Consider the following 25,470-nt stretch of genomic DNA (forward strand, 5'->3'; position numbering starts at 1 on the left):
TATTATATATATTTAAAATGTATATATATTGGATTAATCCAGTAACTCTTTTTTCTGTTGAGAAGAAAGAATTCTAAATGCCTTCCTGCACGGGGGCTTACAGGAAGAAGTTTACATCAGTCCTACACCGGGGAGGAGAACAAGAGAGGTAAACGGCGGGAGTCGTCGAAGACAAACGACGGTTGGAAGCAATGAACAATAAGGGTGAGTGGGCAGGATTGCAGGCCCAAACGACAATTCATGGGCTTAAGTGATGGATATCACGTTTGTGAAATTAATGGATGGCCCTCATCAATGAAAGGAAGGAAAGGCCAAAAAAAAAAAAAAAAAAAAAAAAAAGAAAAGAAAAAGAAACCAAGGGCAAGTGACAATACGTCCATTGAAATTGTTTCTTTTGGAAAGCTTTAGAATAAGTGTTTGTAGAATGAGAAATGATTTTTGCACACTCTTTTTAGCTATTAGACTGAACAAATTAAGAGCTAAAATTCAAAGATAGTGTGTAGAAGGTGAAAAAGACTGTATCTTACGGGGAGAGGTCGGGGGGGGGGGGGTGTTAGGTTTAGCATTATGAGTTGAAGATGGTCTAACTACTTAATTTTTTAAGTTTTCATTTGAGATTGTGTTTGCTCACTTCTCATGTGTCTTCCACACTTATTATATTTTTCACCAAACATGAAAATTGAATTAGCAACCATAACTGTCCCACTTTCTTTAAAATACACCCGACTCTCTCTTCCCTTTAGAATAATTCAGACTAATCTTGATACGCCGTTTTCAGTAAAATCTAATACACTTGCACTTGTGAGTAGAGGCTATGATAAGGGTTCAATTGAAACTACTTTTGTAGAAAGCATTTCTTATGCATTTCAGTAATCCAAGCACGTCCAAGAAAAGAACCGTGCTAAGCACTTCTCCTCTGTGTTGTTGCCAAGACCCAAAAATACTTTTAAGTTTTTATGTACACAGTAGTAAAAATGTCTTTGATCATCCAAAAACACTTTTAGCATTTCTAAGCAGTCATGCACTAGGGAAATCATGTTGATCTCATGAATTGGTGATAGCTTAGGAATTTTGATAGTAGGAAAATACTTTATTTCTCCTTGCACCCAAATTACAATTCGAGTGCAAAGACTTTTGCTTTCGTGTTTTAAGAAAGAATAATTCTCCTTCTCTTATGTAAGAAGCCGATAAGTGTTATAAAGTGTGACCAGTCCACGAGAACATGGACTTCCCATCTTGTTCTCTAGAAACCTTATGTACAAATTAGCCATGGAACTTAATTTTCTATCCTCCTCTAGTAATCCAAAATTCAGATTTTCCTCTCAAAATGTCATTCTGGTTTTATGTGTTAGTATCAGAATGTTACAGGAATATACTTGAGCTGTTGAGATGACACCGCCATCTACATTACAACATCTTTCAGACCAAAGTTGCATTACTCTTACAAACCGATCGAATTCGTGCTTTTCGTAGAATTACTTTCGTACTCGGATCCTGTCTTCATCTGTAAGACATCAATGGGGTAAGGAACACAGTTTTATGGTGATGTTTTAAGGAGCATAGTGTACCAGTTTTTGAGAGTCCACAGCTGATGAAGTGACTGAGGAGAGAACCATATCGGACATGAACCAATCTACGATCTACACGGTACAAAGGTAACATTATGAAGTTCATTACTACCTAACTCTATTTACATCTAACTAATTAAAACAACATTTCAGTAACAGAATATATCATACTGACAAACTACCAATGTAGTCACTTGGACCCAAAAACAAGAATATGTTTTAGGGTTTCTTGGAGCTTTTGCTGCAACTCCTTTTCAAGTTTAACAGCTTCTCAACAATCTACATTCCTTTAAGAGAGGCCATAAATAGATTACAACAGGCAGAGACAGATAATTAATTTGATTTATGGTACATAGAACAGTGGTTTGTATAGATTAATAAACAACAACCTTGCCATAAATAACGATAAAAGTTACCAAAGGTTCTGTCCAAGCAATGCCTGCAACCTAGCCAAGATAAAGAAAGAAGAGAGGAAATTATTAGAAGAAGAAAAGGTGGCAATCAATTATCATGTGCAGGGTTAGAAACACCAGAAACAAAGATGGTTTCTTTTCCACAAATAACTGCTTGCTCATCCCCCTATCCTGTCAATACCAAGAAATCCAGAAGAAAGTTATGGCGTAATGGCACATGAAGAGAAACCCCAGAGACAAAATGAGAGACTATGAAAACAACTGTTGAAGGCTTTAGCCTTGTTCCGAAAGATATGGGAGGAAGTGAAAACCAAAGACGGGGGAGAGAGGGAGAGAGAGAGCGAGAGAGCGAGAGAGAGAGCAATGCAGAAGAAGTCCAGCTAGCTAGTCTACTTTGGGGATGAACCTACGTAACCTAAGCGATCAGCCAAGACAATCACATCTTCATCTTCGCCTACTTCAGCACTCGGAACGGTCAAGTCTCCCTTGAATCTCTCACTAAATAGTTCTTCCCAAAATCCTTCATCAAGCTCCTTATCTCCGCTATCTAGAGGCTCTACCACTTCCTCCTGTTCCTTTCTCACCTTACCTAATCCTTGCATTTCCATCGCAAGTGCTTCTAGCTCCGACATTTCATACTCACAATCGCCAAATTCAAGAGGCTCATTTTTAACTGGGTTTATTCCTTTGCCTCTTAGGCTTGATTCGCCACCACCAACACCACTAGGTCCTTGATCAATTGGCCTCCTCCTTTTCTTAGTCATTGCCTCTTCAAGCTCCTTCCTTTTCTCCTTGTGTTGGACAAGCTGCTGTATAAAAGCCGGGTTCTGCATTGCCCTTGCCAAGAAAGCCATCATCTGCCGCTGCTTCATTTCTGCCTTTTGTAACCTTTGTTCCATGGCCTGAAGGTAGGCTCTAGTACTCTGCTGCTGCTGCCTAAGCTTCACTAGTTCCATAATTAGAACCTGCTTGTCACGCCGCAACCGATCAACTTCTCCATCCAGCCCAAACTGGCCAAGTTCCACACAAGTGCTGACAGTTTGCTGTGCCGGAAAAGGCTGAGAAGGTGCCTTTCTTCTTCTAATGTTCTTCAAAAGATGCTTCTGACCCCTTACAAATCCTTCATTGGCAAACTCCCATCGGTCAGGATCAACCTTTCTAAAACCCTGCACAAGTTAATTACATTTAGGACCAAAATTCCCAAGAACCAATGACATTACAAACCCTAATTGCCCAATCAGATTCAGAAATCTACTAAGCTTCTCCATTAACGCTTTGAACCAATGCCCATCAAATATTTGATACACACTAAATATTTTTATCTATCAGTATTGGTGGAACGAGACAAGAGAGAGACTAAATTATTCTGCACTTCACAAGGAGATCAGAAAGTGCTGAATATTGTATTACTAACTTTTGAAATTTGACACCAGTGGAAATCAAGAAAGGTGAGCCACTAATGAGAAGACTAGAAACTTAAAAAATGTAGTGATTTTCACTCCGATTCCTCTAATTCTGCACTTCTCTCTTTACTTTTGGCACTAAATTCATATTTGATTTATTAAATCTCGAGAATAGAAAGCGATGGAAAAGTGTAGCAAGGGTAGAAATGATTGCGAAAATCACCACCCAAAAGGGCAACACTGTGGAAAAGGAGCATACATTAAAAAGAAGTGAAGAGCGGAGGGGGTAAAAGCAAGGTAATTAAAAGAGTAATGTATAACCATGAGTTATGAAATTCAAGACATGAAAGCGATTATTTTCCAGAAAGTAAAACACTATCAAGAAATGAGAACAACTTTTTTTTATCCAAAATTAAATATTAAAAAAAAAAAAAAAAACAAAAATGCTCAGATGATCAAGAACATTTAGGATTAGCTTAGGATTTTCTTAATAGTGGTGAAAAATATAAGAAAGAAAATTACAAGGGACTACAACACAATATATTAAAGATGGATGATCATATTCATCCACATAAGATTTGAGTAAAGTTAACGACTTTCTCACACCCTTTTTAGCCGTCTGTGCTCAAATTGAATATTTGACGTTTTCTCAACCCAATCGGATTGTTTCCACGTACATTTAAACTTTGAACATCTGTAAAAACTTGATGAAAAAGGATTGAAGTTTTCACTAACCAATTTTTAAAGATTTCAGCTTGGGGGTGAAAACAGACACTTACGTAAGTGTTGAGCTGCCTCACAAAGCTTGAGAAATTATTGTGCTTGAAGTACCTAGGCAGGAGGCTCATCACAAAAGCATGTGGGTCCCACACCACAAAGCTCCCCCCTTCCCTGCTCCACGACACCACCCGATTCGAATCCGGGTCGTCCACCATATCGTATGTCTTGTTCAGAAACGGCGGAGGGCCCGTGTCGTTCAGGCCCTCCATCGGCTGCGGCGGAGGGATCATCATCACCATCGGGTCGAAATCTGGACCCGATTGAGACGAACTCGAACTCGAACCCGGGTACTCTTCTTTCACTGGGTACAAATAATTCATGGCTGAAAATCGCAGAAATATGAACAATATCTTGGTGGGTATCGAATCTCGCACCGATTTCCACTACGTTTTTTTCTTTTCGAAATCGAATTCTGGGTCGGATTCAAAATCCGATTTTGATAATCAATTAAGCAAGAAAAAGAAGACTAATTAAGAGATTAAGAGAGTAAAAAACTGACATGGGTTGCTGTTGAAATGCAAGATAAAAGGCAGAGCTGCGGTTGTCATGAGCTTCCTGCTTCCGAATAGGAGCTCAAAGGCGCAAACTTTTCGAGATTTCTGATCAGGGAACGGAAGATTTGAGCTGAATCTGAGCAAGAATAAGTTCTGAAAATGGATGGAAGAGAGAGAAAGAGAGGAGAGCTAGAGAGAGAGAGAGAGATAGAGAGAGAGGAGCGGGCGGAGCTGCGTAGATTGAGGCTTTGGATTTCTGCTTTCTTCTTTGGGAAAGTCGTTTTAGCCGTTATATATAGTTGGCAGGTTTTGTCACATGAGAAGAAACTGCAAATACTAAGATCACAAGGGGTTTAAATAGTGATTTAATCAATTTTTTCTAAAATGTTTTGGGAACGTTCTACACTTTTGGGAAGTATTTGTAAATGAGAATTATTATTAGCATTTTAAAAATTTTCTTCTATACTTCTTATAAGTGTATTTTTTTTTTTAACAATAAAAAATTTATAATATTAAATAAAAATTTTAAAATATTAATAACAATTCCTTTGTAATTTTAATTTTCTAATTCGCCCATTAACTCTTTCTCCAATCGGGCAAGAATTTAAAAGAGAGAGAATGGTCCTTAGGTGAGAGAGAGAGAATGGTCCTTAGGAAAGTTCTGGAAGGAGGTTCCATGGAGTATGGTGGAGGCATAGGTGAGAGATTAGTTGTGTAGATATCTAAAATCTCATTGGATGAGGCATGGACCCCACTCATAATTGGGTGACATCACATGGGGTAGCGCTATTGGGTGGAGGATAAATATCACAAAATAATATAATTTGGTAAAGAGGGTTTGGACTTTGGAACTCTGGAGTTGAAAAAATTGAAAAATGCGGTTGCATTGGTTGGTAGGGACTACTGACCAATTCTAAATTATTTGTTGGACAATTAGTGATGTGTTATTGCGTTGAGAATGTTTTGCTTTATTTGCCTTTGGACTAAAATATTGGGAGTTTTTAGAAATTTTATATGAATTTATACATATTTTTTAATTTGTTTTATGAACTAAAATTTTAAACGATTTGTCATAGTAAGTTTTTAAAATTATTAATTTTTTATATGTCCGTAATGATTTTGAAAGGGTGTTGAGAATTAAAAAGTCTAAAATAACTTTGAAACCAAGTGATGTGCAAGGCACATGGCTTATTTTAGATGAAAAATGAGTGAGATGACAAATTAATGAATTTGAAAAGTTGATATGACAAATACCTTAAAGTTTTAATTTATATGACAAACTACAAAAGCTACATAAGTTATAACATTTAAAAAAAATTCCCTTACAAATTATACTTTGAATACTAAAGACGGTTTGTTGCACCAGATTATCTTGGACAATATTAACTTCAAGGATTAAGTTGGATTGACTTGATATGGATTAAGTAGCATAAGAATAATGAAACTCTTAATGCAGTATCGGACTAAGTCACATACTAAATTATTTTTGAGATCCCAATATTTTTTTTGTCATTTTAATTCATCTTATTAATATTTTATTACTATTAATCCATACTTTTTTGGAAACTTTAACAAAAAGCTTTCGGTATTGTTCACTTTAATGAAAAAATATATTTTTACACTAAAAAATCAATCTTGATACTATTCACTTTACCATTAAATTTGTCTTTATCGTTAAAATTCAAAGTTTTCAAACCATTTTCATTAATTTTCTTTACTTTTTTATCTGACTCACTCTTTGTCGTCTCTCTCCACCTTTCCTTTCTTTTCTCTTATTTTCTTTTCCTTTCTCTTCTTCGCATCGTCCATAATTGCTCTCAAAACGCCTTCCTATCAACGCATTAGGAAATTGCGAATAAACACCTGAACCAAAAAACCAAGCATTGTACCCAACCTCTCTAGTAGCAATTACAATGGCGAATTCAAATCAAACAAAAACAAAAAAAAATCCCAAATTGTTTTGTTTTTATTTTGACAAAAAATGGAGAAAAATTCAATCGAATCCTGCAACGTCTGGCACACCTCTATCTCCAACTTCTCCCCCTTCAACCTGGAAAGCTTTCATGGATTCCAAACCCAGGCCTCACCTCCGTCTCCAACTCTGCGCTTGAGCTCTCCCTTTCAACAAGGCCTAGGTTTCAGATGTTGGATTTGTAAACGATGCGTGCTTGCAGACACTCAGGTGTGCAAATGACGCGGGTGTTGGAGATGGGCAATCCTTTACTTTTTGGGGAGTCTTGCTAAGACCACCAGTGAAGCATTTAGTTGACACGAGTACGACGTAGTCTCATTAAAGTTAGTCCTTAATTACTTGCACCAAATACAAACTAGTAATCCTAGCTAAGTCAGTCCAGTCCAGTAAAAGTTAGCGAGGGTAAACAAACATGCCCTAACACATCTTAGGGCATCTCCAGACGAGATGTCAAATCATATTACATAAAATTTAAATTTAACAGTCTATGTGGCACTTTAACAACTTTTAAACTTTTTCTTTCCACCTGATATGTCAAATTAAACTATTATTTTATTACATTAATAATTATAATAAATGTTTTTTTTAAATCAATAATAAAATACATTTAATAATCATTAAAAAAAATTTGAAGCTGCTGCCAATTTTGGCAACAGGAATAAGGGTTGACAATCCATATCATGCCACATCATATTTAGCTTTTGAGTTGAAAAACATTGCTTTTGGCATTTTCTTTGTGGTCTTTCGTTTTATCAATTTTGGTGTGGTGTTTTTCTTCTTTAAAATAGATGTCGACAGTAAAAGGAGAAACTAAAGGACTAAAAAAAAAGAATATTTATTGTTGTATTTGAAGTTTAGAGCTTTAGTAGTCGTCGCAAGTGTTATATTGGTGGATAAATATTTTTTCTCTAAATTATAAATCGTAAACCTTTTTGTCTCTTCGACTCGTCTATGGGTTCAAACTCTCGTCTATTTTTAGATAAGTTAGAATAAAAATATCATTTTTATTTAATAAAAAACCTCAAAGAGTCTTCTAAGGGCAGATGGCTAAGTTCCATGTGTCCCGAATTAGGTTTTGGTTGAAAGTTGTATATTGAAACTTACTTTAATGGTCAGTAAATTAATCTTTAAATCCAAAGAGAATCCCTCCTTACAAAAATTAAGCATGTCCTATTAAAAAAAAAAAAATTGAGCATGAGCAAGTAGTCACCACCGTTGAGCATGGCAAAGTAAAATGGATTTGGATACGGGATTCAAATTGTGGGGATTTTGGGAATCCTTACATTTTAGTTATTCATCGTACATCGTACGGTAAAAAATTATTTGAATTTTATTATTTAAAATTAAACATAAATAGTACCTAACGAAAATTGACCGCACGATATACGATGAACGATTAGAATGTGAGGATCTTAGGATCCTTATAAAGAGGATCCAGAGATGATCCTCATCCAAGTAAAATACCCTCTTTGGGTCTCTGAAAAGTGCTACGTGGACCAATCCAAACTTGAAACGTAGCACGGTTTTAGCTGTTAAAAAATGCTTGTCTTCTTCTAATTACGTTAATATGATTATGGAATAGTCAGACGTGGTGCCCTACGATGCCGACACGCCACCTTCTCGGCACAGGCTTAGGGAAAGTGGAGTTAGGGGATTGGTCAGCACAGAGCCAATAGTGTTTCTTGGCACAATATAATAATATTACACAGTCACCAGCCACGCACTAAGGACAAGTTGCATTTGATTAATCCGATAAAAAAGTTAAGCATCGGTAATATTTTTGTAAGATAATGCAAATTGTGCTTTGATTCTCACTCGGTCTTGTTCAAGTTATAGGACCACATTGCTAGATATTTGTTTGGAGAAATGATAATTTAATGAGAGAACCAATCATGAATGGGTTTATGATTCGGGCTTAGTGTTGAGTCTTGATCAGACAAAAATTACGTTATTTTTTTATGTCATCCATTAAAGATCATGGTTCACGAGGCTTAGAAGTTATCTTCTGTTTCTATCATCTTCCACCATCTTATTTTGTATGGTATGAAAATTTAGACCTTAGTCATTTAAATGGAATCATCTAACTATACGAATACAATATCGTTGATTCTAAAATGAATTATCTCACTTTTAATAAAAAAAAAAAGTAAATTAGATAGTATCCCTCAGGTTTGAGGTCTATTACAATCTCATACAACATTTTTAAAACATTTCACTTTCATACATTTACTCATCATTTTATTTTAATTTCATACAGCCGTTAAAAAATCTGTTAAATTAACCGTTAAGTGATGATATGGCAAATACGGAGTCCCCATTTGTGATGACGTGGCTGCCACATGTGTGCCACATAGCTAAACAATTAATAATTTAAAAAAAAAAATTAAAATAATAAACTAAAAAAAAGTTATATTAAAAAAAAAAAACTAGAAGTTGTCTTCCCCACCATCCCTTCCCCTTCCCCGCAACCCCCCCAACCCACCCCCTATCCTCCACTCTCTTCACCTCCCCTAGCCGATCCCTTCTCCTTCCCTGCAACCCCCCACCCCACCCTACCTAGATACCCAGATTTGTTCTTAAAAAAAAAAAAAAAAAAAAACTAGAAGTCGTCTTCCCTACCCATCCCTTCCCCTTCTCCCTTCTCTGCAACCCCACCCCCCAACCCACCCAAAAATCCCACCCGAGCCCACCCCCTCCGTCCAAGCTCCTACATTTTATGTGAGAGCGGAAACCGCTGACGAGCGTCTCTACGAATCTATCGGCGATGGGAAGAGGAAGAAGAAGAGAGAGAAGTGCATGAGATTAGGGTTAGGGTTTGAGGCTTTGCGGAGAAGCTCATCTCCGAGAGTGAGAGAGAGATGAGAGAGAGAAGAAGAATAGCAGAGGAAGAAGCTATCAGAAATGGTGATGAGGAGAAGACTGAGAAGGGGATTTTTGGGAGGGGTGATGGGGGATGGGAGAAGGGGGTGGGCTCGGGTGGGATTTTTGGGGGTGGGTGATGATGGATGGGAGAGAGGGATGGGTGGGGAAGACAACTTCTGGGTTTTTTTTTAATATAACTTTTGTTAATTAATTATTTTAATATTTTAAATATTTTATTAATTGTTTAGCCACGTGGCACACATGTGGCAGCCACGTCATCACAAATGGGGACCCCATATTTGCCACATCATCACTTAACAGTTAATTTAACAGATTTTTTAACTGTTGTATGAAATTGAAATAAAATGATAAGTTGTATGAAAATGAAATGTTTTAAAAATGTTGTATGGGGTTATAATATATCTCAAATCTGAGGGGGTACTATGTAATTTACCCAAAAAAAAGTTGAACAATTTTTCATGTTATTGTTTCTCATAAGAAGCATAGAATATATCATTCAACAACTAGGTTGACAGCTTTATACAATGATACAGTCAATAGGATCCTAAACTATCGCCTATAAACAAGGCTTGATCAGAAACTAAACAAGGAAGTAAATAACTACAATATCAATTTACAATATTGACTAATTAATAGAGATATCTTCCTTAACACTCCCCCTCAAGTTGGAGTGTATGCTAATGACACCCAACTTGCTAAGTAAGACTTCAAACTGCGTTGAACTCAATGGCTTGGTGAATATATCAGCTGGTTGATCACTTGTCCTTATGTAAGCCCTGCGTATCATTCCTTCTTGAATATTTTCTCGTACTAGGTGATAATCAATCTCTATATGCTTTGTTCGTTCATGAAAAACAAGATTTGAAGCGATGTGTAATGCCGCTTGATTATCACAAAATAACTTGACTGGTCATGGATGATTCACTCTTAGATCCTTCAAAATATTCTTCAGCCATATGATTTCACAGCATGTGGTGGCCATATAACGGTATTCAGCCTTGCACTAGAATGAGATATAGTTGTTTGTTTCTTAGTTTTCCAGGAAATAGGTGCTTGACCAAGCAAAATACAGTACCCCGTTATCGACCTTCTAGTATCTCTACATTTAGCCCAATCAACATCACAAAATGCTTGTAATTGCAATGAACCCGTGGAAGGAAGAAAAATTCATTGTCTTGGTGCTTGTTTAATGTATTTGAGGACCTTGTGTGCAGCCTTAAGATGTGGTTACCGAGGTTTCTGCATGAACTGACTTAGCATGTGAACAACATAAGCCAAGTCAGGCCTTGTTATGGTCAAGTATATCAACCTGCCCACAAGTCGTCTATATGATAAATGATCATTTAACACCTTTCCTTCCATTTGTGTGAGAGACAAATTTTGATCCACAGGAAATCGTGAAGGCTTAACTCCTAAAAACCCAGCATCATCCAATATTTCTAGTGCATATTTTCGTTGACATAGAGTAATTCCACACTTTGAACGTGCAACTTCTATTCCCAAGAAATATTTGAGTTGCGCCAAGTCTTTCAGCTTGAAACATTGAGAGAGAAACTGCTTGGTTTCTTCAATTTCATGCAGATTATTACCTGCTAATATCACATCATCGACATAGACTAATAAAGCAATGAAGTTACCATGACGACTTTGGATGAATAGTGAATAGTCGGACCATGATTGATGAAATTCAGTGGCCTTAAGAGCATTGGATAACTTAATGAACCATTGCCTCGAAGCTTACTTTAAACCATATAGAGATTTATTTAACTTGCAGACTCGAGTCTCCCCCTTTCATCCGAAACCAGGAAGCAAGGTCATGTAGACATCATTTTCGAGATCACCATTTAAGAAGGCATTGTTCACATCCAGTTGATGGAAGTGTCAACCTTGCATATCGGCAACACTAAGAAGCACACGAACTGTGGTTAACTTAGCCACCGGAGCAAAGGTTTCGCGGTAATCAACACCTTCAATTTGACTGTAACCTTTGGCAACGAGGCGTGCCTTGTACCGTTTGATAGTGCCATCAGGTTTAAGCTTAATCTTGTAGACCTATTTACATCCAATGAGACGTTTATGTAGCGGCAAAGGCACGAGTGTCCAGGTATGATTGGCTTGAAGAACATCAATTTCATTTTGCATGGCATCGCGCTAGTTTGGATCTCGGACAGCCTGCAAAAAGCATACTGGTTCTTTGAGGAGGGTGAGATTAGCGGTATAAGATTTATGGGGAGGTGAGAGACGATCATAGGATAAATAAGTGGATAGAGGATGGGAAGTACTTGACGAGGATTGGACCACGTTTGTATAAGATGTGGGAGCAGGCCTGGACGGAAGAGAGACATCGACATGAAAGTCCTGCAAAAAGGTAGAGGGTTTGGTAGGTCGTGTTCCACGGCGGGGTGGAGTTGGCGAGGCTGTTTGTGGTGTGGATGGAGAAGGTAGGGTTAGGGTTATAGTGGGTGGGAACGGGGAAGACGCATGGATATCTGAGGGTCGAGAAGGTAGGGAAGGTGAAGGTAGGGTGTCTGAGGGTGGGATATCTGAGGGTGTGGAGTTTGATAGTGGGGAGTTAATGGGAGAAAGTGTAGAGTCATGGTCGGGGGAGTCGTGTGGCGTATGAGATAGAGCAAGAAAAGAGTCCATATCAAATTGTGACAAGGAGTTGGTTAGAGTGGAGTACTATGGATTAGCAACGGAAATGTCTGAGTGATAAGGAAATTGTTCTTTAAAAAAATCACGTCTCGTGAGACAAAAACTTTGTTGAGTTGAAGGTCGAATAATCGATAGCCCTTTTTACCATATAGATAGCAGCGACGAGCATAAGGATTAAATTTTGAAGGTTTATGTGCGTGAGTGGAAGCAAAACACAAACAACCAAACCCTCGTAAGTGTGAGTAAGTAGGTGCTTTCTGGAACAACTTTTCATAAGGTGTCTTTCCTTGAAGAAGGGGTGTGGGTGTGCGATTAATAAGATAGGTTGAAGCAAGTATGGCGTCCCCCCAAAAAACGTTTTGGCATGTTGGCTTGAAAGATGAGGGCTCTGGCAACATTTAATAAATGTCGATGCTTACATTCAGCAACACCTTTTTTTTATGGTGTGTTGACACAATTAGTTTGATGAATGATACCTTGTTTGGCATTAAAATTGTCAAGTTTAAATTTGGGACCATTGTCGCTTCAAATCATTTTAACCTTGGTCGTGAATTGGGTTTCGACCAAATGGACAAATTGTAGAATGAGCTGTTGTATGTCAGATTTGTGTTTCATCAAATAAATCATGTGCTTCTGGTGTAATTATCAACAATAGTGAGAAAGTATTTTGCACTCGAAATAAAAGGAACATGATACCCCCCCCAAGATATCAACATGTATCAATTCAAAACATGATTTAGTGGATATGAAACTCAATAAAAATGGTGCTCTTGTTAGCTTGGCCAATGGGCAAATGACACATTTATTAGAATCACAAGATTTCTGTTGGAAAAAAGGAAATAACATGGAAATAGTTTGTGATGGATGTCCTAGGCGTTGATGCTAAAGATGATGGTTGGATGTTTGAATGGTGTTACATGTTCCTTTCTTTGGTGGATCAAGATAGTATAGTCCCTCTCGTTTAATTCCTGTCCCAATCATCTTCCCCGAGCGTAGGTCTTGTATAACACAAAATTGTTTTAGGAAGATGGTAATATAGAGGGAATTATGAGCGAGCTTGCTAATGGATATCAAATTTAATTTGAAAAATGGGACACACAAAACATTATCAAGCACAAGGTTGGGAAAGAAGACAACTTGTCCAATGTGGGTGACCGTGGCAAGAGAACCAGTGGGTAGTTTAACAGTATGGTTTGTAATAGGTCTTGACGTCATGAGACAATGAGGGCTGCAAACAATGTGGTTCGTTGCACCACTATCCAAGATCCAAACATTTTTTTATGCCATTATGCATGAAAAGCTTTACCTGAAAGTTCTTCATTATTCGAGGAATTACCAACTTGATTTGCAAAGGAGAATCTGTTAAGGAAGATCTGTTTTTGTTCAACATTGCGAGTATCTACTTGCAATCTTCCTGGAGAAAGGAAAGTTTGGCATCCCGTCCTTTTTGTCGTGCATGGCAACTTGGTTGCCCTTGGAAGTGGATGAGTGGCTTTGTTCAGTTTCAGCAGCCGTTTTGCTTTTGTGGCAATATTCAAAGGAATGACCTTTCCACCCATAAAAAGTGCACTTGAGATGAGCACAACAGTTTTTGGTGCTATGATTTGTCTTGTTACATTTTCCACAGCGAAGACCACCATCTTCTGGTTCAGTTTCTCCGCCACCATTCTTCACAGCAAAAGATGCCGCTTCAGGTTGGAAAGTATGCTTTCCACTTGAGACTTCTGCCTGTCTCTCATGGCGAAGAACAAGAAAGTAGGCCTTGTTCACTGTAGGTAAAGGCTTAAGAAGAAGGGTATTACTAGGAACAATGGAATAAGAATCATTTAAACCCATGAGAAATTTCATTGTTTTCTGGGTTTCAACACAAGAGATGATTTCCTTCTTCGTATCACAACTACATGCAGGAATAGAACATAACACGTCACGTTCGTCCCACAAGTTTTTTAATTTGGTGAAATATGAACTCACTGTCATGTTGCCTTGCACATAGTCATGAATCTCGTTTTCTATGTGAAACAATTGAACAATATTCACATGAGAAAACCTTTCTTGCAAATCAAGCCACATCTGCCTTGCATCCATGCAATTGATGACGCTACCTGAGATTTCTTTTGACATGGATCCTAAGAGCCATGTCTTAACCAGATTATTGCATCGATTCCATTGCTGCAATTCTTCATGTTCATCTTCACTTGACTTCTTGATTGTCCCATCAACAAGCCCTAATATGTTCTTGACCGTTAAGGCCATGGTCATGGATTGAACCCATGTACTATAATTGTCTTCCACCAATGGCTCCGGCACAAGGACTGCACCAGGTTGGTCCAAATGGTGGGGATAAAGTGGATGATTAGGACTCTCCCACTTTGGATGCGAAGTCATGCCTGAGGAGGTTGACTTCATGTCTGCGCTATCACCCATGGCTATGTTTTGCTAGGGTTGTTTTGGTGTCTGTGTGTTTGCTTTTTATTTTCCCAGATATCAATCACTCTGGTACCATCATAAGAAGCATATAATGGGATTATGATTTTCGATATATCATTCAACAACTAGGTTTACAACTTTATAAAATGATACAGTCAATAGGATTCTAAACTATCGCCTATAAACAAGGCTTGATCAGAAACTAAACAAGGAAGTAAATAACTACAATATCAATTTACAATATTGACTAATTAATAGAGATAAATTCCTTAACAGTTTCCTTTCATGAAGCATTGTAAAATAACGCTGAAAATAAACAGTTTTGATCATCATACAATATTGTATAATGAAAAAATAATAAAGAAATTAATGACTGATAAAGAAAAGTACAAATGATAGGTAGGTCGAATACCCTAATTATAGATTGGGTTTACATTTAAATCGTGCGTGAGAGTGTTGGAGACTTTAGATTAAAGACTGGGCTCTAGGAGTGAGTCATCTGCCTTACGTTGGACATTGATTCCTTGATTGCCTCATAATACACGTGTTATTTAGAGAAGATCATACGACCTTCATGCAGATCATATATAATTAGGAATTTAGGGTTTGTGATTACATTTGGCTTTACAACTAGGGGACAAGTGTCTGGACACTCAAACCCTCAAGTGTAAGTACATATTCCTTGGTACTTTTTACTAAGAATTTAGGTTTAGGGTTGTGACCAGTCCGGTTTGTGATTGCATTTGGCCTACCTAGTGGACAGGTAGCACGATTTTGGTCCTATTATTTTCGACCATATCCAAATCTGATTACATGAAAATTATTTTATCAGCCGTTTAGGAGTTCATGAGTTGACCAGCCTAACTCTCAACAATTCTTCACCATAATTTGGTCCTTTTGTGTCTTCTGCCTCCACGATCAACAGCATGGGACATAAATATCTGCCGTATGCATCGTTCTGTAGACATAAATATTTGCCTTATGCATTGTTCTTTAGACATAAAAATATTTGCCTTCCGCATCGTTCCTTAATCACTGCGTGAGGGGACAACACGTATCCTGATGACAAAAGTTCAGATCTGACAGCCCATCTTGCTCATAGAGTATCAGATTTTAGTTCTAACGGAAATATCAATAGCTTACTTTACAATTATATCTACGAATATTAAGATTTAATATTGTTTTAGTTAATTAGGAACGACAATGATATAAATATGTAAAAACATTTAAGATTTGGAGCTGAAGGTAGGAACCTTGACCCCATAACTTAGGGTTTGCGACTGAAATTTAAAGGTTTTGGTACTCAAGCATAACAACACTTTTTTACAGCTCTGGTTGTTTTACCGGGGCTTTGGTTCGTCGCTTTTATCATATTTCAAACCCATTGACAATGGAGTCTGTTTGAAAAGAACTCTCTCCTGTTGATTCAAGCAGTGACTTCGAATGCACGAGATGCTTCCCCTCCAAGTCTCATTACTCAGGACATAAAAATTTGGCTTCGTTCTCTTGATGGTGTGCGAACCTCACATGTCCGACATTATGCCGATTCAATTGCTCACAGAGTAACTAATGTTTTGTGTTTGATTCGATTGAACAATGGTTTGAGGAGCTTAAAGATATTATCCGGCTATGATCCATGATGTCCTCTTAGATGATTGTATGACTTTTTTAGTTTGAATAAAATCGCTATCGTTTCTCTTAGATATTTTTTTTTTAAATTCTTTTAAAACAAAAGACTCACCACCCAAATGCTCTTGCAAAACCCTAGCTACTATTGGTCACTTTTTGTGTAGTGACCACATTGCAAGATATTTTTCAGGGAAATGATAATTTAATGAGGGAGATCCAATCAAATAAATGGGTTTATGATTCGGCTTTAGGGTTGAATCTTAATCAGACGAAAATTACGTTATTCTTTATGTCACCCGTTAAAGATAATGCATGATTCATGAGGCATGGTAGCTACCTTCCGTTTCTATCATCTTCCACCATGTTCTTATGTATGGTATGAAAATTTAGACCTTAGTCATTTAGTTGCAATCAACTAACTAGACGAATACAGAGTATCGTTGACCGTAAAATGAATTATCTCACTGTTAATAAAAAGTTCAACAATTTTCTATTTTATTGATTTTTTCATGAAGCATTGTAGAATAACGTTGAAAGTAAACAGTTTTGACTATCATGCAACATTGCTTTCAACATTCCTAGTAAAAAGAAAGTACATGACCGATAAAGAAAAGTACAAATGATAGGTAGGTCGAATACCCTAATTATGGATTGGGTTTACATTTCAATCGTGCGTGGGAATGTTAGAGACTTTGGACTAAAATTGGGTTCTAGGAGTGAGTCATCTGCATTACGTTGGACATTGTTTCCTTGACTCATAATACACGTGTTTCTTAGAGAAGATCATGCAAATCACATATAATTAGGAATTTAGGGTTGTGGTTACATTTGGCTTTACAAATTGGGGACAATTGCCTCAAATTTAAGTACGTGGTACTAGTACTTACTAGGAATTTAGGTCCTAGGAGTGAATCATCTGCCTTACGTTGGGCATTGTTTCCTTGATTGCCTCATAATACACGTGTTACTTAGAGAAGATCATAGGAAGATCATGCAAATCATAATACACGTGTTACTTAGAGAAGATCATAGGAAGATCATGCAAATCATACATAATTAGGAATTTAGGGTTGCGATTACATTTGGCTTTACAAGTAGGGGACAATTGTCTCTAAAGTACGCGGCTTGGTATACTTTACTAGGAATTTAGGTTCTAGGAGTGAATCATCTGCCTTACGTTGGACATTGTTTCCTTGATTCCCTCATAATACACGTGTTACTTAGAGAGGATCAAAGGAAGATCATGCAAATGATATATAATTAGGATTTTAGGGTTGTGATTACATTTGGCTTTACAACTATGGAACAAGTGTCAAGACACTCAAAGGCCTCAAATGTAATCACACGGTACTTGGTACTTTTTACTAGGAATTTAGGTTTGGGGTTTTGACCAGTCTGGTTGTGATCGCATTTGACCTGCCTAGAGGACGGGTGGCACGATTTTGGTCCTAATATTTTTGTACCGTATCCAAATCTGATCACATGAAACTTATTTTATCAGCCATTTAGGAGTTCATGAGTTGACCAGCCTAACTCTCAACACTTTTTCATCATAATTTGGTCTTTCGTGTCTTCTGTCTCCTCGATCAACAGCATTGGGCATAAATATCTGGCTTATGCATCGTTCTTTGATCAGTGCGTGTTGAGAGACAACACGCATTTCTGATGACAAAAGTCTAGCTCTGAAAGCCCATCTTGCTTATAGAGTATCAGTTTTTAGTTTTTACAGAAATATCATTAAGTTTATATCGATGAATTTAAGATATTAGTATTGATTTAGTTATGTAGGAACGAAAATGATATAAATATGTAACAGAACTGTCAAGATTTGGACCTCAACGTTGGATCCTTGACCCCATAAATTAGGTTTTGCGACGGAAACTTAAAGGTGTTGGTATTCAAGCATAACAAAACTTTTTTAGAGACAGCTCTGGTGGTTTTACCGGGGCTTTGGTCCGTTGATTTTATCATATCTCCAACCCGGTGACAGTGGAGTTTCTTGCAGTTAGGGAGGGTGTTCGTCGTGCTATGGAGCTTAACTTTTCTCATGTTCTCTTTGAAAGTGACTCTCTTCCTCTTGATTCAAGCAGTGACTTCGAATGCACGAGATGCTTCCCTTCTAAGTCTTATTACTGAGGACATCAAAATGTGGCTTCATTCTCTAGAATAACGTTAAAGTAATTTTTTTTGACTATTATGCAACATTGCCGACGTAACACGAAGGTCACAGGGGATACCAACATAAGTCCTTGAATAAGTTCTGAAATCCACTATAGTTATTAGAAAACCGAAAGGTTTGTTTGATTATTGATGAAAGATGTGATTACATTGAAGCCAACTGCTTAAATAGCTTAATCACAACTCCTTGAGGAAACTCAAGGGCCTTAAGGAAATGACCGACATTAAAACGACATTAATCGGACGATAAACGAGAAGTTCGTTTTTTATTAAAGAATTTAAAATGCAGTTTGGAAGCCTAAACGACCTCAAATAATCAAAATCCATTGTATGTCATGGTAAAGGCATGTGTTTGAACAGTGGCGTCCTCCTCTTTCAATCACTAAGCCAAATGTTCTGCATCAATTGCATAATGAAAAGATAATAATGAAAGTACGTCACTGATAGAGAAAATTAAGTATAAATGATAGGTAGATCGAATACCCTAATTATGGATTGGGTTTACATTTCAATCGTGAATGGAGTGTTGGAGACTTTAGACTAAAGATAGGGTTCTAGGAGTGCATCATCTCCCTTACGTTGGGCATTGTTTCCTCTATTGCCTCATCATAATATACGTGTTACTTCGAAAAGATCATAGGAAGATCATGCAAATGATATATAATTAGGAGTCTAGGGTTGTTATTACATTTGGCTTTACAAGTAGGGGACAAGTGTCAAGAGAATCAAAGCGTTAAATATAGGCGTGTGCTATCCACACATCCCTTTTTACTTCTCACACACCCCTTATTAATTTATGTCCATTGATCTTCTTCAATTCATCCGATCCGACGGCCGAAAACAAAAAAGGTGTGAGAGAAGTAAAAAGGTGTGTGTGGATATCACACCCTTAAATATAAGTACGCGGTAATTAGTACGTTTTTATTAGGAATTTAGGTTTAGGGTTTGACGGAAAGGGATCCTCTCCGGATCCCTTCCTCCTAATCTATCAAGTTCGGGGATCCGGACCATTGAAATTTGATCCAACGGCTACAAATAGGGGTCCACTTTAAAAATTATAATAACTTTAGCCGTTGGATCAAATTTCAACGGTTCAGATCCCCGGACTTGGTGAATTAGGAAGAAGGGATCCGGAGAGGATCCCTTTCCGGGTGTGACCATTCTGGCTATTACATTTGGCCTACCTATAGTGGGCAGGTGGCACAATTTTGGTCCTAATATTTTCGTAGCATCCAAATCTGATTACATTAAACCTGTCATTCGTATTGTGTTTCTCGTATTCGTATCGTTTTCGTGACATACTTGATATCTTAACATGTCGTGTCGTGTAACACCCGTTAAAGTAAATGGGTAATATGACTCAACCCGAAATTAACCCGTTAATATTATTAAGTAATATGACCCGACCCGTTACCCTTTAAAAAAATATATTTTAAATCAATAAATAATGAAAATGAAAAATATAATTTGACCCAAAAAATGAAAAACATAATACTAAATTTGTGTATGTATATCACACTGTCATGTAAATATCACTTCAAAACATTTAAAAAAAAACATTTGTCTTTCAAGTATTGCATACCCCAAAATAAGAGTATAATGAAAAAACATTAGTACATTACTACAAAATACCAAAGGTTCAAGGATATGCAAAATAAATGGAGTTACGTTTCAAGGTTGAGGATCCAATCCCGAGTATTTATATATGCTTTCACATTTTTCAGACTTGTACATTAATAAATATGAATTTTATTTATTTTGAACTCCCTTAAATATACTATTCATGAGGTTTTGTATGATTCTAAACATTCAAACGGCAATGTACCCATCCTCAAAGTGTAGAGGATGCGATCACAAGCGTTTGCCTATTTTTTTTCACATTTTTTGTACTTGTAAATTAATTATTATAATTTTTGAATGTGTTTGGTATTTTTACTTTTAATGTGTTTTATGATTTTTTAATCTCACCCTTTGCTATAGTATACTATAAAAATAAATAAATAAATAAATAAAACTTAAATATAATAATGCAATATATAATATACATATATACTATGCCTATTGTATTTTATAGTAAGATTTTTTTATTAGTTTAAAAAATTAAAATCATCAAAATAACATTTTTCTTAACGTGTTGAAATGGGTTACTCGTGTGTCAATCTCGTGTGAACCTGTTAAGAACCCCTTATTGACGGGTTCTCATCGTGTGATCCGATAACGATCCGATTAGTTGTCGTGTCGATCCGAAACCTATTATTTTTGTGTCGCTTACGTGTTGTGTTAACGAATCATGTAAGATTACATGAAACTTTATCAGCCATTTAGGAGTTCATGAGTGCCTCTCAACACTTTTTCATCATAATTTGGTATTTTGTCTTCTGCGTCCTCGATTAACAAAATGGGACATAAATATCTGCCTTATATATGGATCGTTCTTAATTTAATCACTACATGTTGAGACAACACGTATTCTGATGACAAAATTCTAGCTCTAAAAAGCTCATCTTGCTCATAGAGTTAAGTTCTTACGGAAATATCAATAGTTTAATTTACAGTTAAATCGACGAATATTAAGATAATATTGATTTAGTTAATTATTAGGAACGAAAATGATATAAATATGTAAAAAACTATTAAGGTTTGGACCTCAACGTAGGATCCTGGACCCCATAACTTAGGGTTTTCGACTGAAATTTAAAGGTTTTGGCACTCAAGCATAACAATTTTTTTTAGAGACAGCTCTGGTGGTTGACCTGGGCTTTGGTCCATCGATTTTATCATTTTTCCAACCCGGTGACAGTGGAGTCTCTTTGAAAGTAATTCTTTCCTCTTGATGCAAGCAGTGACATAGAATGCACGAGATGCTTCCCCTCTAAGTCTCATTACTGAGGACATCAAAATGTGGGTTCATTCTCTTGATGGTGCGCAGGTTTCACATGTCCGATTTTCTGCTAATTTAGTTGCTTATAGATTAGTTAAATTTGCTTTGTATTTTGATTCGATTGAATATTAGTTTGAGGAGCCCTCGGATATTATCCATGATTCCCTCTTAGATGATTGTATTACTTTTTGAGTTTGAATAAAATCACTATCGTTTCTCTTGAAAAAAAAAAGAAGAAGATGTAAACTTCAAAAAAAAAAAAAAAAAAAAATCTTTTAGGATAGTACTATTCACACACCTATTTTCACTTCCTACACACTCATGTTAATTTTTTACTGTCGATCTTCTTCAATTCATTAGATCCAACAACTAAAAATTAAGAAGGTGTGTGAGAAGTAAAAATTGATGTGTGGATAACACTATATCCTTCTTTTAAAGCAAAATACTTGCCACCCAACAAACTTATGCAAAACCCTTGTTACTATTGTTCACTTTTTGTGTAGCGTGTTGAAACCAATTGTCCCACATCGGACAAAGGGAAGGAGAAAGAGTACTTTAAATAGAATTATCCCACTCTAACTAACACCGAGGCCTTTTGTGATAAAACCCTACACCTGAGGATTGTGCAGGTGGTTAAGTGGGGACAGTATCGGTGTTGTTAGAGTGGGCCATCGGCCCGTCGACCTGAAAATTTCCACATGGTATCAGAGCCAGGGGATGGGTCCGTACTGCCGTGCGATTGGGTGAGTCCCAACATGGCTCCACGTGGTTGCCGATGTGTGGAATTTCACGTGTGACCCATAAATGGGGCCTCACGTGCGGGGAGTGTTGAAATCAATTGTTCCACATCAGACAGAGGGAAGGAGAAAGAGTACTTTATATAGAATTATCCCCGCACATCACTCACGACTCACCCCTCCAAACCATCAAGAACCTAAGTTCATTCTCTTCAACAATCAATTTTGTTGAACTGATACAAAGTTTTGAAGAATGAATGACCAAGAAGTCACTTGGAGAAACCCAAAAGCGGTTACGCAAACAATTTTTTAGATTGAATTGTGATTTTCCGTTATTGACAAACTAAAGATTTGAGAATAGGGTGGGTCTAGTCTCTAGTTGGAGTCCTCCTGCAGCTCCCTTCTGTAAGGTAAACGTCGATGCGAGCTGGTCCAAGTTGGCCAAATCTGGTTTTGTTGGGGTTGTGGTGAGGAACGAAGTGGGGGAGTTCGTTGCAGCTGCGAGATTTGCTATTGCTGCTTCGTGTGCTGCCCTGGCGGAGGCTTATGCACTGCTTCGTGGTTGTGAGGTGGGATCCTCTTTGGGTCTTTCATCTGTGATTTTTGAATCTGACTTCTTAGAATCCATTTCTTGCCTCACGGGTTCGATGGAGGATGGTTCCTGGGAGGCTTTTCCAACTTTGGTGAGAGTCAAGGAGATGGGGAAGACTTTTCAGAACTGTCGCTGGTCTTGGGTTCCAAGATCAGCCAATGTTGCGGCGGACTCTCTTGCGTCAATTAACAACCAGGAGATGTGTGATGTTGTCTGGGTCGATCGACCCCCATCTTCTTTGGTACATGTTCTAAACAATGATGGCTTGCCGTGTCCTTATTAATTTGTTTTGACTGGGTAGGGGGCGACGCTTGCTTGTTGCAGCGTCTTCTTTATTGTAACCCTCTGCTTTGGTTTTTGTTGGTTTGTTTTAGCTTGCCTTGCTGTAGGCTTTTGTGTTCGTTCTGGCATCTTTGCCCTGGTTTTCAATCCCAGTTTCTACCAAAAAAAAAAAACTAAAGATTTGAGAATTGCTCGGAAAACTAAGAGTAAATTGTAGCAATGATTCGTCAACTTTAACCCAATTTGAGCAATGATCTCTCAACTTTAACCAAATTGGTGTAATGATCCGTCCAACATAACTCATTTTGACAAAATTCTGATGAAGTTGACGAAAATGATCATAGCTATATGTTTTGATGAGTTGAGGGATCCCAATTGTCGCAATGATCCTTCAAATACAACTTATTTTGACAAAATTCTAACGAAGTTGGCGAAAAAGACCATAACTACACATTTTTATGAGATGAGGGACCAATGGTAATGAATTTTTAATTGAGGGACCATTGCTCTAATTTGATTAAAGTTGAGAGACCATTGCTACAATTTACTCGAAAACTAACACCGAATGCGTATACAAATGGCTCGGCAAATCAATTAGAGAGTTTTGCCAAGTCCACTGAACATCCCAAGGAATGTTCGGCCAACCAGAGGGAACATTGGGCCTTGACGAGCTCAAGTGATACTCGGTTATCTGCTGCATTTTGTTATTACCCTTTCGGATCATTGCTTTGTAGAAATAGCTGGAGCACTTTAGTGCAAGCAATCCTCAACTCTACAAAGCCTTTCAATACAGAGAGTTGTTTTTTAACTATGCTATGAAGTTGAGTATTTTTTCGTTTGTATTGTGGGGTGCAAAAACAGAATTACTGGTTCAGATTTATTTGGGTGGGTAATTTGTAAACTGCAGCACTTTTTATTGGAAACTTTGATAAGTGACTTGAGTATAATTTTAGTCAAGGATATTTTTTGAGATGCATGCCTACAGAGAATCGAAGTTGCATTCTCTTCATCAGCACTCAGCAGTTCCATTCCACGGTACCAACTACCAAGTAGTATCAATACTATTTGAATTTCAACATATGCTAAAATAATCGTAATTAACTCCATGTGTATATCTTGAAGCTCATTTTATATAAGTTAGCAAACAAAACTCTTTATCCATAACGATAAACTCCTCTTAGCTACCACATATCAGAACAAAATTTCATCATAAAAGTAACATAACAATGCGATAAACTTCGACAACCAAAAAAAAAAAAAAAAAGGAACAACCAAAGGGAGAAAAACCAAATTAAACTCCTAAACCTTAAATAATCTCAACTTGAACTCCATCCCTTCTCTTGATAGCTCTAATATTACTTCTTTTCTCAGTTTGCTTCTTCATTTAAGTATTTATTCAAATCACGTTTTGGGACTTTCTTAGGATCAACTCCATCTTGAGGAGGTCAATACTTTTTTGGAGCTGGCGGGCATGACACATCTTCTAGTCGCATTAATATAATCTACTTTTCTTTAGTTGTTGGGGTTGAAATCTTGATAACTGAAACAAACTAACACAAGGCCAGTTGAAGACGTCTAAAGGCAAGTACTCACGTAAACTTAAAGGTAAGTGTGTTTAGAATAGAAAGACATATAATTATACTACCGTGTTGCAGGTTAGTTTCCTTTCCTAAAAACAAAGGAACTCCCCAATAGGCTAAGAAACATTAACCCTAGAAAGAAAGGGAGAGAAGCTAAGCAATATACCTTTTTTTGCTTTCCCGGTGCAGGAAGGAGAAGAAGGCAGGCGTGTCATTACTATTACAAACTGGAAATTCAATATAATTTGGATGTACTAATCGGACTTGTAAGGATAGCTGGCTTGAAGATAAAACTCCCGTTTATTGTTGTCGCAAAGTAACATACGAACTTTTATTTATGAAAGGAAAAACTCTGCACCCCTTCCCCCTCTAGAGGTGGCAACCAGTGCAGATAGAGCAGCTATGGAGTTCCTCCATTTGAGTAGAGTCCCTCAATCTTCTGACGCTCAAATGATGATCTCTCCTCTGCTGGCGAAGATGAGCCATCTGAGATGCGCTGGTGCTTGCAAAGTCGATGAGAGTGCATAAACTAATTGAGGAATAGGATTCCAAAGTTGCAATTGTTGTTTGTTGGAGTTCAGTTTCAAAGGATTGTAGTTTTGTTTTCCTTGTAGAAATATTATATAATTCACCCTTTTAACTTTAAGCATATTAGCAAATGCTTCAGTTAACGTAAATACATGCTCCACCCCAAGCACATGTATAGTATTTTCTTGGATCAAATGGTAGACAACATTCATAATAAGTCCAAATGGACACAGCCTTAAAAAGGACCGATATACAGAGAGAAGACCGCCGTTAATGCAAACAAAACATATGTATAATATAAGCCCAACATTGAAGAATTCATCTTCAGTAAAAAGGAAAAATCATAATAAAATCATGCCATTTTTATCTTGTATAGATTTTCAACCATTTTCCACTAGAATTTATCAACAAGTAACACAATAGTATGTTCAAGGGAATTTTAAAATTCCTTTGCAATTTCGTCCTAGT

The 25,470-nt window shown here is 37.2% G+C and overlaps 2 protein-coding genes across 6 annotated transcripts; one reads left to right on the plus strand and one right to left on the minus strand.

Annotated features, from left to right (window-relative positions):
- Window positions 1-1,069: 1,069 nt before the first annotated feature.
- Window positions 1,070-4,969, minus strand: LOC126588332 (heat stress transcription factor A-6b-like). 5 transcript variants are annotated; one of them, XR_007611418.1, is made up of 5 exons: window positions 4,664-4,969; window positions 4,164-4,465; window positions 1,958-3,147; window positions 1,744-1,847; window positions 1,070-1,640 (listed from the first exon to the last, which is right to left on the minus strand). XR_007611418.1 is itself a non-coding variant. In XM_050253409.1 (3 exons), exons 1-3 carry the CDS (start codon window positions 4,710-4,712, stop codon window positions 2,371-2,373), a joined length of 1,128 nt encoding a protein of 375 aa, XP_050109366.1. In that variant the 5' UTR covers window positions 4,713-4,969; the 3' UTR covers window positions 1,296-2,370. The 5 variants fall into 5 exon arrangements, 1 of the variants encoding a protein (XP_050109366.1); XR_007611417.1 differs by having other exon boundaries at window positions 1,751-1,855; XR_007611416.1 differs by having other exon boundaries at window positions 1,296-1,847.
- A 17,031-nt stretch (window positions 4,970-22,000) lies between these two features.
- Window positions 22,001-23,065, plus strand: LOC126590477 (uncharacterized). The gene is made up of 2 exons (XM_050255926.1): window positions 22,001-22,026; window positions 22,370-23,065. The coding sequence occupies exons 1-2, from the start codon at window positions 22,001-22,003 to the stop codon at window positions 22,893-22,895; spliced, it is 552 nt and encodes a 183-aa protein (XP_050111883.1). The 3' UTR covers window positions 22,896-23,065.
- The last annotated feature ends 2,405 nt before the right edge of the window (window positions 23,066-25,470 follow it).

This window comes from Malus sylvestris, chromosome 11 (assembly GCF_916048215.2).
Source record: "Malus sylvestris chromosome 11, drMalSylv7.2, whole genome shotgun sequence".
NCBI lineage: Eukaryota > Viridiplantae > Streptophyta > Magnoliopsida > Rosales > Rosaceae > Malus > Malus sylvestris.

Bases quoted from the DNA above. Each gene is read 5' to 3' on its own strand.
- LOC126588332 (XM_050253409.1), bottom strand. From the start codon at position 4,712: ATGACAACCGCAGCTCTGCCTTTTATCTTGCATTTCAACAGCAACCCA. The intron at 4,466-4,663 runs GTCAGTTTTTTA...ATTTGTACCCAG, and splicing joins GCATTTCAACAGCAACCCAT to TGAAAGAAGAGTACCCGGGT. The intron at 3,148-4,163 runs GTAAGTGTCTGT...TAACTTGTGCAG, and splicing joins TGAGGCAGCTCAACACTTAC to GGTTTTAGAAAGGTTGATCC.
- LOC126590477 (XM_050255926.1), top strand. From the start codon at position 22,001: ATGGGTCCGTACTGCCGTGCGATTGG. The intron at 22,027-22,369 runs GTGAGTCCCAAC...GACAAACTAAAG, and splicing joins CCGTACTGCCGTGCGATTGG to ATTTGAGAATAGGGTGGGTC.